The sequence below is a fragment of the Halictus rubicundus genome, chromosome 8 (genome assembly GCF_050948215.1).
Source record: "Halictus rubicundus isolate RS-2024b chromosome 8, iyHalRubi1_principal, whole genome shotgun sequence".
NCBI classification, from domain to species: Eukaryota; Metazoa; Arthropoda; class Insecta; order Hymenoptera; family Halictidae; genus Halictus; species Halictus rubicundus.
The window spans coordinates 1,517,187-1,530,267 of record NC_135156.1 but is presented as its reverse complement, the minus strand read 5'-3'; the positions used below and the strand labels follow the sequence as shown (position 1 = coordinate 1,530,267).

At 34.3% G+C, this 13,081-nt stretch overlaps 1 protein-coding gene and 1 non-coding gene across 6 annotated transcripts in view; both read left to right on the top strand.

The window, feature by feature from the left end:
• The window catches only part of LOC143356642 (uncharacterized), a 281,650-nt gene that overhangs the window by 137,960 nt on the left and 130,609 nt on the right, over positions 1-13,081 (top strand). For all 5 annotated transcript variants that reach the window (XM_076792507.1, XM_076792509.1, XM_076792510.1 and 2 more), the window contains exon 2: positions 5,561-5,763. In XM_076792507.1, coding sequence (XP_076648622.1) covers positions 5,561-5,763 — 203 coding nt within the window. The remainder of the gene's footprint in view (positions 1-5,560; positions 5,764-13,081) is intronic.
• Positions 975-1,046, top strand: Trnap-ugg (transfer RNA proline (anticodon UGG)). The gene has a single exon. It is a non-coding gene; the product is annotated as a tRNA-Pro (tRNA).

The window sequence follows — 13,081 nt, the reverse complement described above, 5'->3', positions numbered from 1 at the left end:
CATTTGACGTAGTGAACATATCCTTTAATACGTTCCATAATGAAAGTAATAGAATGAAAACAGTAAAATATCTCAGCAAAGGTAAGTTTTAGGACAAATACACTATAGTACTTTTATACTCAGAATATCGAAATCGAGCATAAAAAATTGTATGTTCCATTTAAAAAATCAAAGGTGACCTCTATATTTTCTCTACGTCTCCACTTGCAAGAATATCATTTATACCATATTATGTAGTTTCTTAAACCCTACAACTTCTGTAAGTAACATTTTCTCGTATTGTTTGAAATAATCAAGATATTCAAGTGAACAGAGCTCGTGGCACACACTGTATATAATTTTAGCTTCGGCAATTTATGCGTTTAGAAGATACAGTCTTCTCTTTATATCTTCTTTAGAAAGTACAGGTTCTCAATTATAAATCCGTCATAATAGGTTTTCGATGCTATGGACGCTATATTCAGCTACAATGTAAGAATACCTAAATGATATGTATGCATGTGTGTATTATGAATGATGGTGTAGTGTGGTCTGTTTATGTTTTTTCCGTTGGAAACGCGATGCTTAGGGAAATGTGAGACAGTCCAAGTCGTATCGTGGTGCGTGCGTTACTATTTAGGGTTAGAGTTAGGGTGACGTTTGGTTTGGGTGTGGCAGCCCACCCCCAAAACAGTAGACCACTTTCTATTTAAAAGAATTCGTGAAACAATACGATGATTCGTCCGAAGCAAACGATCGTAGAGTAATTGAGCGGATTCCCCTCAAGTATCTGAATTTTTTATACGGGTGAACTCCCGAAGTTAAAATTTTATATTTGGAGTCCTTCCACATCCTTCATAGCATGCTTCAAAATTCATATCGATCGCAACCGGTGCCTTTCGGGATAATATCCTAAACTAATCCAGAATTGAATGAGCATATAACATACAAAAGAATACCATGACTATGACTATAGAAGAAGAACAGCCGTAAGCGGCTCAGTGGTCTAGGGGTATGATTCTCGCTTTGGGTGCGAGAGGTCCCGGGTTCAAATCCCGGCTGAGCCCAATTTTTTTTTACAATTATTTCTTCAGAATCGGGTTATTAACGATTACGTATTATAGTTTTTAATATGGAAATATTAAAATTTATAAATAATTCTTCGTTATTTAATATTTCAGAGGATTTCACAAACTTACATTTATGTAGTATATTTTTTTTTTATATCACTGTTTCAGTCTATTTTAAAATTTAGCTTAATTATTATATTTAATTCCTATGTGAAATACGTGATTGTATCAATGGTTTTGGTCGTAATTTTCAAACTTTCCTCTGCGCTATTCATTCTTTAGCACTTATCGTATTTGCATATTGTATACATATCATTTTCTTATGATAAATTATATTTTTAAGTGTGGTAGTTTAACTTCACATTGTACATACATTACTTATAAAATCTAGTTCATTAACAGTTCGTTTATAATACTATAAATGTTCAATAAATAATCATTTTAAGGTAGATATACTTGAATAACTGTTTTGTTACGTCTTTTCGTAGTGGGTCCTTTAATTTTTCAGGAAAAGGAATTTTGGCTTGTAGGAAAAAGAATGGTTATTACTCAAAGATCTGTTAATATGCAGGGTGTTAAAAAAAGCATTCAATATTTATATGGTATATAGGATACACTGTACTGAGTAAAAAAGCTTTAGTAAACATAGGTCAAAAGGTCAACCGTTTCTGAGATATAGACATTTTTGTTTGCTAACATCATGATTCATTTACTACTGGCTTTTAGAATTGTATATACGCACTAATATATACAGTATAATATATATATAAATTATATTTGTGCTGTAAATGTGCTATATAAATATATATATAGACGATTACAAAGTTGTATCAAGAACCGACGGGCGCATTTGTTGACTCCTACTTCGAAGGTTAGGGATCTTTTCTATGGCCTATAGTCTATACCTAAGATTGTGCCTCTCTCAAAAGAATAAGGACCACATGTTCTTAAGGGACCTGGTCACATAGTGGGGGAGGACTTCTCGTCAGTTACCCTAGAACCGTTCAGGGTCGTGTTTCGTTGCGATTTCCGACTTTCGAGCGATTTCGTTAGGTCTAGTTCAGACACGACGGAAACTGCGCGGTGTTTATTTATATTAACGTGTTCATATGCGTTCACATGCGCTGTTTCCGCCGTGTCTGAACTATCCCTTAGTGTTGTGAGTGGTCGAGTGTTGTGAACTGGGGACTTTGGACAGCGTTATTTCACATCGTCATTGCATGTCGTTATTTACATATTATTTAGACAAGTAAGTATTTTTATTGCTATTATTTGTACCATTGTTGTTTTTGCTTATGCCATTGTGCTATATTTATGTTAGTGTTGTTTTATAACTTTTCTTAATTTTCGTTCACTTTTTTAGGTTACAATTTGTCTGACTGCTACTCGAAGTGCTGCTGTAGGCTAAAGTGCCCTAAAGTGCACAAGAGGCGAAAATGCTTGGAAGCCAAAAGGACACCTAGGTTAGCTATACAGATATTAGCTGAAGAGGGCGGCCGATTGTATTAATTATTAATTATTAATTGTTAACAACATATCTTAGAATTATTAACAAAATTGTATTAATATTTAGGTACCCATAGCTACGATAGTTTTAATTGTAATGTTTAATTTTAATTTTAATTTTAATTTTAATGGTTAATGTTTAATTTTAATTTTAATGTATACTTTGAATATTCTAATAAATAGTAACAATAACAATAAAATATTGCTTTATTCATTTAAATTAATTTATTAATTAATTTATTAATTAACATTTACTAAGACGTTTAAAAGGCGTCTAAAAGACGTCTTTAAGACGTACCGTTTTGTAACAAAAGACGTTCAAGGAGACGTTCGGAAGACGTTCGTAGAACATTCGGGACGTCTTTAAGAATGTCCAACTGCAGACATCTTAAAGACGTCTCTGTGCTATCTGGGTAAGTATATTATAAAAAATAATGTTTTATATTTACAATAATGAGGGAGTGTTGTCTGTGTGTGTATGTGATTTACATTTAAGTATGCGTGTTAATTTTACATGATGTGTGTGCGTTCGTTTGGATGTGGCGCTTGTTGTTCTAATAGAATAAAATATATAACTAGACATTAATTTTGTTCCTACGATTTTAAGGAGTTTAATATTAATAATTTTTAAGATGCTAGATCGTGCGGGGTTACGCATCATCCTAACAATTGAGGAGAAACCGGGGTGCTTGTTCTATTCCGCACCTCTCAGCGATTTATTTAGCTATAACGCTCTGCGGCTTCTAGCAGACCTATTTATACCAGTACTTTCCGCCATGTTTCCTCCTATTTCGGCTCTTCTTCAAATTTTTCCCTAATCCTCCGTTTTTTTCTTATGTTGTGATGGCCACCTGCGCTTAGCCAGTTTTTCGGTTGTTTACTCGCGGTGGCGAGCTCCTTCGCGGTGGGGACACCTCGCTATGGGGATACTCCGCGGTGGGGGCCGCGCTCCAGCAGACCGTGTTACGCGTGAGCCGGGAGCGTCGCGTTCCTTTCTTAAACCTCACGAATATTGATATTGTTTATCAATAGTCCTTCATTTTTGTTGACATAAATGTATATATATTTACATTATTCTTAGGTACTATCAGTAATTTTTTAAATCATAATTTATTCTATGAAAATGTACTGAAAAACGTATTGTTTTAAGTTGTAATAATACATTATTAGAAACAATTAGAATAACATATCATTATTACATAAATAATACCACTGCTTATGAAATTAAAAACATCTTAAGACCAATTAGCGCGAATGAAATTGCATTAAATTATATTTCAAAATGTAATTTTGAAACTATATTTCTTTCATTCAATGCAATTGCAAGACTACCTAAGTATGTATTTGATAAATTTATTTAAATCTGTATAATACAAATGGAATTATACAGGGTGTTCGCGATAATTTGTACCAGCGTTTTTTTTTTCTTAAAAGGTAAACATTAGAAAAAAACCGAAGAGGAGGTAGTTTCAGTATATTTTACTAGCAATATGACAGCCTATCTCAGTTTTTTGCATTTTTAATATTTTTCTAAAAACAAAGGTGGCCTCTATTTTTTTAAATGGAATGGTACATATTTGTTTACGTCATATGAAAGCGGACATTGATGATTTAAACCATGTAGTATACTGTGGTCTTCAGGGTCATACAAGGGCAGAAATAAAAGAAATAGATTTAACATTTCGTAATATTGTATTTACTAGTATTCTGTAGTGATAAGACTACATCTCGTGTTCAATGTGACTTCCACTGACTGTGTGAATGTTTATGTTTTGAAAACACAATCTTATTCCTTTAGTTTCAGTACGTCTGTGTGAAACATCCAGCCAAACCTTACGTTATCATTATGTATCGTTATTCTACGCAGGAAAAATTGGATACGTTAAATATGTTTTACAAAAAAAAATTTTTTTGACAAATTTCCAAGTACAATTCAAAACAAATGCTTGATGTGGAATTATTGATAACATTTTACTAAGTCCATATTTTTACATTGGAATTCTAAATGGAAATAAGTATTTACAATTTCTAAATTGTGAATTTCAAAGTTACTGGTAATCACTGCCATTGTTTCTTGGATGAGTCATGTACGTAGATCGGTAACCCACTTTTTACATAGTATGTTTAACGATAAATGAATCGGAACATACGGACCTATAAAATGGCCTGCAAGATCCCCCGATTTGTCACCACTACATTTTTTTTGTGGGGACATATTAAAGATATTGTTCACACTACACCACCGAGAAATTTGGACGATTTACAAACTAAGATAATAGAAGCCTATGCATCCATATCTCCTGCAACATTGGCAGAAACTACCAGGAATGTAGTCAGCAGTACTCAGAAATGCATTCTTGCTAATGGAAGTCACATTGAACACGAGATGTAGTCTTATCACTACAACATACTAGTAAATACAATACTATGAAATGTTAAATCTATTTCTTTTATTTCTGCCCTTGTATGACCCTGAAGACCACAGTATACTACATGGTTGAACTCGTCTCAATGTTCGTTTTCATTTTACGTAAACAAATATGAAACATTCCATTGAAAAAATGAAGGTCACCTTTGTCTCTAGAAAGTTCATATTGCTAGTAAAATATACTGAAACTACCTCCTCCTCGGCTTTTTTCTAATGTTTACCTTTTACGAAGAAAACGCTGGTACAAATTATCGCGAACACCCTGTACATACAACTAGTGTAATTTTACTTATTTCCACGGGGAAAATCTTACGATTTAATTCGTGCACATTTCAAAAAAATGTAAGAAACTACTGTGTTTACATCTGTTAATCTTGTTCACTCAATTGTTCATCTGCTAGTAAAAAATATAGCCTCTGCAAAATAGAAACTTGCGAAATTTTCTAATTTCTTGCGCAAAATTTGTTTTATCTGCGAAGTGTGAATGCAGTGTATGTAAATGGGATCTAATAATTTCCAGAAAATCAAGAAAGCTGAAAATGATTAAATTGTTACTTTTCGATTTCAATTGTTTCAGGCCCAGTGCCATGGCGGCTGAGGAGGGTACGCTGGGTGGTAGCCTTGGATCAAAATTAAAATGTCCCACCCCCATATCGCGGTTAAGGGTGGAGAAGATAGAAGGTGGTCTGATGGTAGCTGGAGTCGTAATAGCTGCAAACTGCCAGATTGCTCTTCCGGCATTCGGGTTTCTCTTCATGCTCGTTGGCGCTGTGCTCACTGGTTTGTATCTTCCTCCTTATTGTTTCTGCCCACTGTATATTCTACTATACTAGTATTTACTTGCTTACTATGTATATTCGCGTGATTATGTTCTCACGTTATTGTCCGCTAACACTGGCGTGAAATAAGCAACTAAAGTGTCTTGATCTTAATGCTGTTATGAAAATGTTTTGCTTTGGCAACGGATTCTTTTCTATCGACGATTGATTGGAGTATTCTCGCTTAAAATGTTATATACAATAGAAAGTGATGTGGTTAATGGTAGAAATAATAGGAATTTTCTAATAGCATTTTAACATAACTTTGAATATTTAGACACGATTTAATGATATTTGCTTACAAAAAATTTTATTAAGTCTATTGTCTAGCGTTCGAAGAGTTTTATTAAAATAGAATATAATACTGATAATATCTCAGGCGTCATGTGTTTTTTAAATTAGTATCGGTCACTTTTCCAGCTATTGGAATAGTAGAAATACTGTCATGCATATTATTTTTTTATGAATTCATGTAACGTCTTTTACACAAAATTGCATTATGATGCACCTTGATGATGATCTTTATAAAATTGCATAGATGCAGCAATATTGTTACATAATTATATGCGACTTTCCCTGGAATTTTTAGCTTTATTAAAATACTACAGCCCGTCTTGCATTAACGTCAAGAAGAGAGAAGATAAATTAAAAGTATGCATATGTATCAATTTCGTTTAATAATAATATTTATTGTTAGTTTGCACATGTAAGTATTTACACATTGATTCTCAATAATCAGATGATAATCAATACACTAATCTGATACATATGTGAATATTTTAGCCGTTTAATACAAAAATGCTTCAGGTTAAAATATTCAATCATTATTCGTTAAACATCATTAATTGTTAAAATATTTAATCATTCATTCGATGAAGAATGTTACGTTTGTTTTGTGACAGCTATGCTAAAATTATATTACAATTATTTTATTTAATGGCGATTAAACCTTTGAAACGTGGTGTAAAACCAAACAGACAAATATTGACTTACTCCATTTAATGGAAAAGAAGCTCATTTAAAGAAGATAGTCGTGACTGTAGGGTTTCTATAGTGTTGTACACTATGTTACTGACACAGTGAATTTATATAGAGATTTAAATTTAAAAAAAAATGAATCATAAACTGTCACTGTATAACGTTTATCTACAGGGATGAACCATGGATCGTGACCAGTAGAGATTACTCTGTTATTAGCAGTCCGATCGAAAATGTTTTTATCAAATATAGCATGGTTTTAACACTAGGTTTACGGAGCATTAAAACTGAGTATTTTACATTATTTTATAAAAATAAGAAGAATGTGTCTATCCAAGTTTTCAGCTATTTTTTAAATAATATATACCTAAAGAAATAAATTTGTTGAATAATTCCACGTAGATGGATCTTCACAATCTCAATAATCGTAAATTAAAAATATTGGAACCCGTCATTTTGACGGGTCCCGTAAACCTAGTGTTAAGAGAGCTTTCACGTGATTATAGCAAACTTTTTGTCAATTACTTTTTTTCATGATTTCTTAAGGTTACCTTCAATTTTTTGCAAATACATACGCAAAATTGCAAATACATTTTTTTACGCCTATCTGTTAGAGGATTTCAAAACAGTAAGTAAGTATCATAACATAAGTTTAATCTTAATTTAAGCGATGTTCAAAATAGTGCCCGTCAGCTGCAATGCACTCGTGTAGATGACGAATAAAAGAGTGTTTAGCATTTTCTATGACCTCTGCACTGCTTGCTGAGTATGCACCTACAATTCCCTGTCGCATATCTTCCGGCGTTGGAGGACTACTAATAACAGAGTACAACTGGTCATGATTCGTGGTTCACCCTGTATGTACATATACGTATATTTTGCACAGTAGTAATCCATAACAGCGATTATTGGGTAACCTACCATCTATAATTAATTCGAGTTAAGTTTTAGTAGATTATTGTATCAAACGCTAATATTTTGAACACAATAGTAACGATTCTCCTAGATCATCTGTGGACGTGGAATGGTACGCTAGTAATGCGAACGATTCTAAACAATTGTCGATGTGCTACTACATCATCTTTTCTAATATTGTATCCATAATTGAAAAGGAGGTTATTAAAGTAGCGCATGATCTAACAATACATTCAAAATGCTTATAGCGCTTTAAAGTTAAAAGAGAAGATCTGTTAAGATATTTTCTTATTAATTATTGATTTTTGTTACATGTTGTATCATATTTGTGAGAATACAATTGAAAATTAAAAAATTATCATATATTTAATCAAAATTGTGCTATGTAATAGTTGTAGCACTTGATTTCGTTATGAACCTATAATTTTTGTTGTTGTTTATGTATAGTTTTTGAACAAATACAAATTTTAAAGATATATTGTTCTTTCCTACAATAGTGCCTAGCATGATATTACTCTATGAACTCTTCAGAACAAGAAGGCAGAGTTGAATGCTGTGTACATCAGAGCCAGGCAACTTTTTCCCCTCTGTCGTCGCTGCACGATCCCCACCATTAATTTTCCGGTTCTCCCAGTCTTCACACTCACTCCTAGATGGACTTTATCTCCAGAGCCGGGGAACTGGCACACAGTGTGCAATAATGCCCAAAAGCTAACCAAGCATTAAAAACACTAGAAGAACGTTAAAAATCTTTCCAAAAATACCGTGTATAGTGAAAACGGGTAAGGTCAATGCATACCTCACAGGCCGGCAAGCCTGGCGGTTTTTCCCAGTTTATACGAATTTTGGGGTCCGGGACAGCCACTTGAGAGGGTTCGAGATGCTCGGAACAAAGGCACAGCGTGTCCTCTGCTGCCAGAACCCCAGGGGTTCGCAGGCCAATGCTAGAGCCTGACAGGCTCCTGGCGTGGTGGCACGAAGGCAGAATGAACATGCTGTATTTATTTAAAAAGCTATCAACCAGAACTTTTCAGAGTTCGTCGTGGTAATAGATGGGGAATACGTTGTTAAGGAATTTAATCGTTATAACAAACAAAATAACAATTTATTACTATGCTAACAAACCTATCCCCACTTCAGCCGCGCCTGTAGGCCCAATGTTTTAACGTCGAACGTCACACGCTACATAGTATGTGTGACCGCTGTAGCCAATATTTGTGAAAATGCGTGGTGTGAAACGAGGCCTGCGTCTTCCACTCTGAACCAATCGGCCGCGCATTCGTATCAATACAATGTCACCACTTCGAACCCTTACGAAATGACGTCTTTCCACCCCCTACAATCGCGTAGTAGTGGGCGGTAACGATTTAATATCCTTAGCCCACTGCTATAATCCACAGCTTACGTCGAATATCATGGAATTAATCATACGGGACTTTCTTGGTAAAAATAGTATCCATTGTTATGTTTTCCGAGGAGGAGGTGCGATATTATGATTTAGTATGAGGAAGTCATTTCCAGCACGTGTTGACCGAGTGTTTTCCTTCGTGTTTTCGTCGGACGGTGGTCATAAAGTAATTAAAACTCGTCGTAGAAACTAATTTTTACGCTAGCCTCATTTTTAGAGTTGACCAACATCTGAGCTTGTCCGCCATAAAATTCGTGGGCTTGGGCTAACCGAACGATACAACACCTTCTCCTGCATTATCGCCGTGCGTATCATACCTAAGCAGGTAATTTTGCTTGTAAATCAAAAACACATGTTGCTATTGAGTCATTGGGAAACAGAATGGACAGGTGTGATCTGAAAGATGGCAATAAGTCCTTACAAATAATGGAAATTATATCATTGAATAATATTAAACATGACTGTCAACGCGCTCTCGAAAGGCCATCTGGAAAAGGTCCGACAGGCCAGAGAACAAAATTCGGTTTCAAAGCCTGGCAACGGTTGCCGGCGCCTAAACGCTGGGGCCAAAACCAGGGTTGTAATGTTGAGCCGGCCCGACGGGCCTATGAGATATGCATTGACCTTTATACGTCGCCTAGACTTCTAAGTTGCCCAACGTTGAAGTATCCCTACTACCGCGGGGTATACCCCATGAGGGGCCATGAAGCCTGAGTGCCGCAGCCGCCGAGAAGTGTGAACATGACACGGGTCGGGTATATCGGTGTGAGACTAGGAGACCACTACTAATCCAAGAACAAAACTTCTTTATTTTTCATTATTTTTTTATGGGACTTTCACAAACATATTCGTGGCATTTTTCTAATGAAAATGATATCAAATATGATATGATTCCGATGATAATTACTTGTGTAATGAACGATTAACGCTCGCGGTACTGGGGTCAATTCCGAGACGGCTATCTCAGAAATCTGGGCGACGTATATGCCAGATTCACTGTACATGCTGCTCCATGATCACGAAAGTAATTTTAACATTAAAATTGCATTATTTAGTCATCAAGGAACAATTTCCAATATCAAAATTATGCTCCAAAGTATACAGATTTAACACAATATGAAGAAATAAGCATTACAGTTTACAGTATTTCAATGAAGGAAAACAGAACTGAAGGTATAATTTAGCAATGCTAAAATCAATTTTCGAGGTTATTTTTTATGGTTCCTTATAGTTTGAACTATTACTTAATGGTATCAAAACTCAAATTTACGATATTCTTCATTTCGAAAAATTGTCCTATGACCAGCTTTTGGGCATTATTGCACACTGTGTAGTGCGGCGCACAGTGGGCAATTTGGACGAAATCCGATTCAAAATCAAAGAACTTTCGATAGAAATATGGTAGAGCGATGAAATTTTTTTTTTAATTAAAGCTGAAACTTTGTAGAATATGGGAAACACAGGAAGATTATGGTAAGAACGCTTTTTAACATTGAGAATATTTGTTAAACTTGCACAATTTCAAGAAAATTGTGGTTTTTCTAATACCACACGCGGAAAAAATTCTTTTTTTAACATGCTATACATCATTTCCCATAGATTTTTTCAGGCTGATTTCAAATCTGGTCTCAAAATTTGTCTACAACCTCAGGATTTTGCAAAAAATAGATTTTTGTGACAAAAACTAATGAAATCATTTTTTCGTTGAAATGATTTGATAACACACTAGTTTGAAGGGATATCGTATTTTCATATATAAAACACAATAAAAATAATAATAATTAAGTATTTGAACGTTTTGAATTACTTACGAAACATGAAGCACTTCGCATCTCGTCATCACTTGACGTATCGCTGTTATTGTTACTGGTACTTTCTGCAGACTGTGTATGGCCGTAATGTAGTATAAATTAGATATCTATTGTCCATAATTATATTTTCGATATAATTTGCACGAATTGAGGGGAAAAAGCTACCCTTTCTCTGCCAGTATCGAGTTAGTCACGTGACATTGTGTCACATGCACGACAGAGACGGAACGAGTCACATGACCGGATCGTGATGGAAGTGTGGGGGAATAGAACGGTAGAAGGGGAAGTTAGAGTGGGGGCAAAAGTTTTAATCTGGCGGCTACGGCCGCCAGTTCCCCGGCTCAGACCTAAAAGAATAAAAAAGATATCGTATTCATCACATAAAAATTGGTTAGCGACGAGTATCTAAAATAAAAATTTTCTATGCAATATAATTTGTCTGTTATACTAATATACTTTTACAAAATGTATGTCCGCCCACTTGTATTGAAATACTAAATAATATCAAGCAAATGAAAATCAGTGTCCTCTATCTTTATTCATAATCTGTAATATGTAGCAGCATATTCACGTAGCATATTCACAAATCAAATTCCTTTTAACTTATTTATTTCTCATAATTATAGAATAGTGAAATAATTAAGAATCGAATTATTTTAAATGATAATATATGTTATATTATTTGAAATGATTAATTATGTGTATTGTATACATATGAATTTAAGTAATGCGTTATGAACACAAAACACATACGAGGAAGTAGTATTCCTAGAAGCCGTAACGTATTACATCATGAGACGATCATACGAAAGTATTATTTAACTCCTTCAGCATTCGCTGCGTAAGTCTTGTCGTTATGTAAAATGTTTGTTCCTCCAAATCTCAGTCGCTCCAATAATTTTGTTAAAGAACAATTTTAAAGTTTAAATGTTGTATTCTTATTCATCAAAATGAATAGAATTTGTTAATCAGATATTACTTAAAATATTAATTGTAAAGTACATTCTGCACTCAAAAGTCAATCAACGTTTCTAGATGAAACTACATATTATTTTAATGAATAGTGATGTGGTATAAAAATACTCTTGCCAAATAGCTGTGAGTGTCATTTTTAATGGGTTGTGTTCTTTGCGAGCCTTTCTTTAGCAATGATTCTTGTCTTTGAATTCATTAATTGTACAGTGGATCCTACAATATATTTGGACTACTGTTATATCAATTATGAGAGAATATTATCGGTAACAATTGTCGTACTTTTCACTTACAATTTACAATACTATATTATTTGGAATTTCAGGTTTTTTTAGTGCTTTTAGTAACTGTTTGATTACTAATAAATACAATCGTAAAGATTACTTAACTCTAACAATAAAATGGCAACACCGCGAAAGTTCGGCTCGGATATATGTATATACAGGGTGGCCCACATAACTCTGAACAGCTCAATATCTCGAAAACTATGCCATCGATTTTAAAGTTCTTAGTCTTAAATTGCATGGAACTGAAGGGCCTTTCTGACTACATAAACGTGAAGTGGCCTCCCTTCCCCTTTAACGGGGGAGGGGAGGTACCTTCGTAATTTTAAATGGAACCCCCTATAAAATGTTACATATTTAGATTCTACCGCAAAAACAAGTCAATTTTGTCTGAAACATTTTTTTGTCAGATACTTCCATGATGAGATATAACAGTTTGAAATTTCGAGTTGTAGGTACTTGAAGCGCTCGGAAATAGCGTTATGGAATTATACGCGCTTGAGTCCTTTGCTTATTCATGAAGAAACACAAACAATAATATTTACAATTCTTGAGTTTGACTCACTTATCTATGAAAACGTTTTCAGTTTAGAGCTGTTATTCAAGCAGTAACATTGTGATTATGGCTACTTTTGACACAGAAGTGAATATGTTATTAACGTTAGGTGTTTTTTGAACGTTATGGGATCAAAAAATGTCATGCAACATTTCATAATTTAGAAAAGCGGCTTCGCGAGCACGGTGAATTGTGTAAAAAAACTCGCAATAAACCTAAAGCTGTCACTAATCAAAATAGTAGTGCCAGTATTCTTGCTGCAATTACATTAAATCCTCATATTAGTCAACGTACACTTGCACAAACATCACATATTAGTCATTCATCAATTCAACGAATTTTGAAACGGCAAAAGT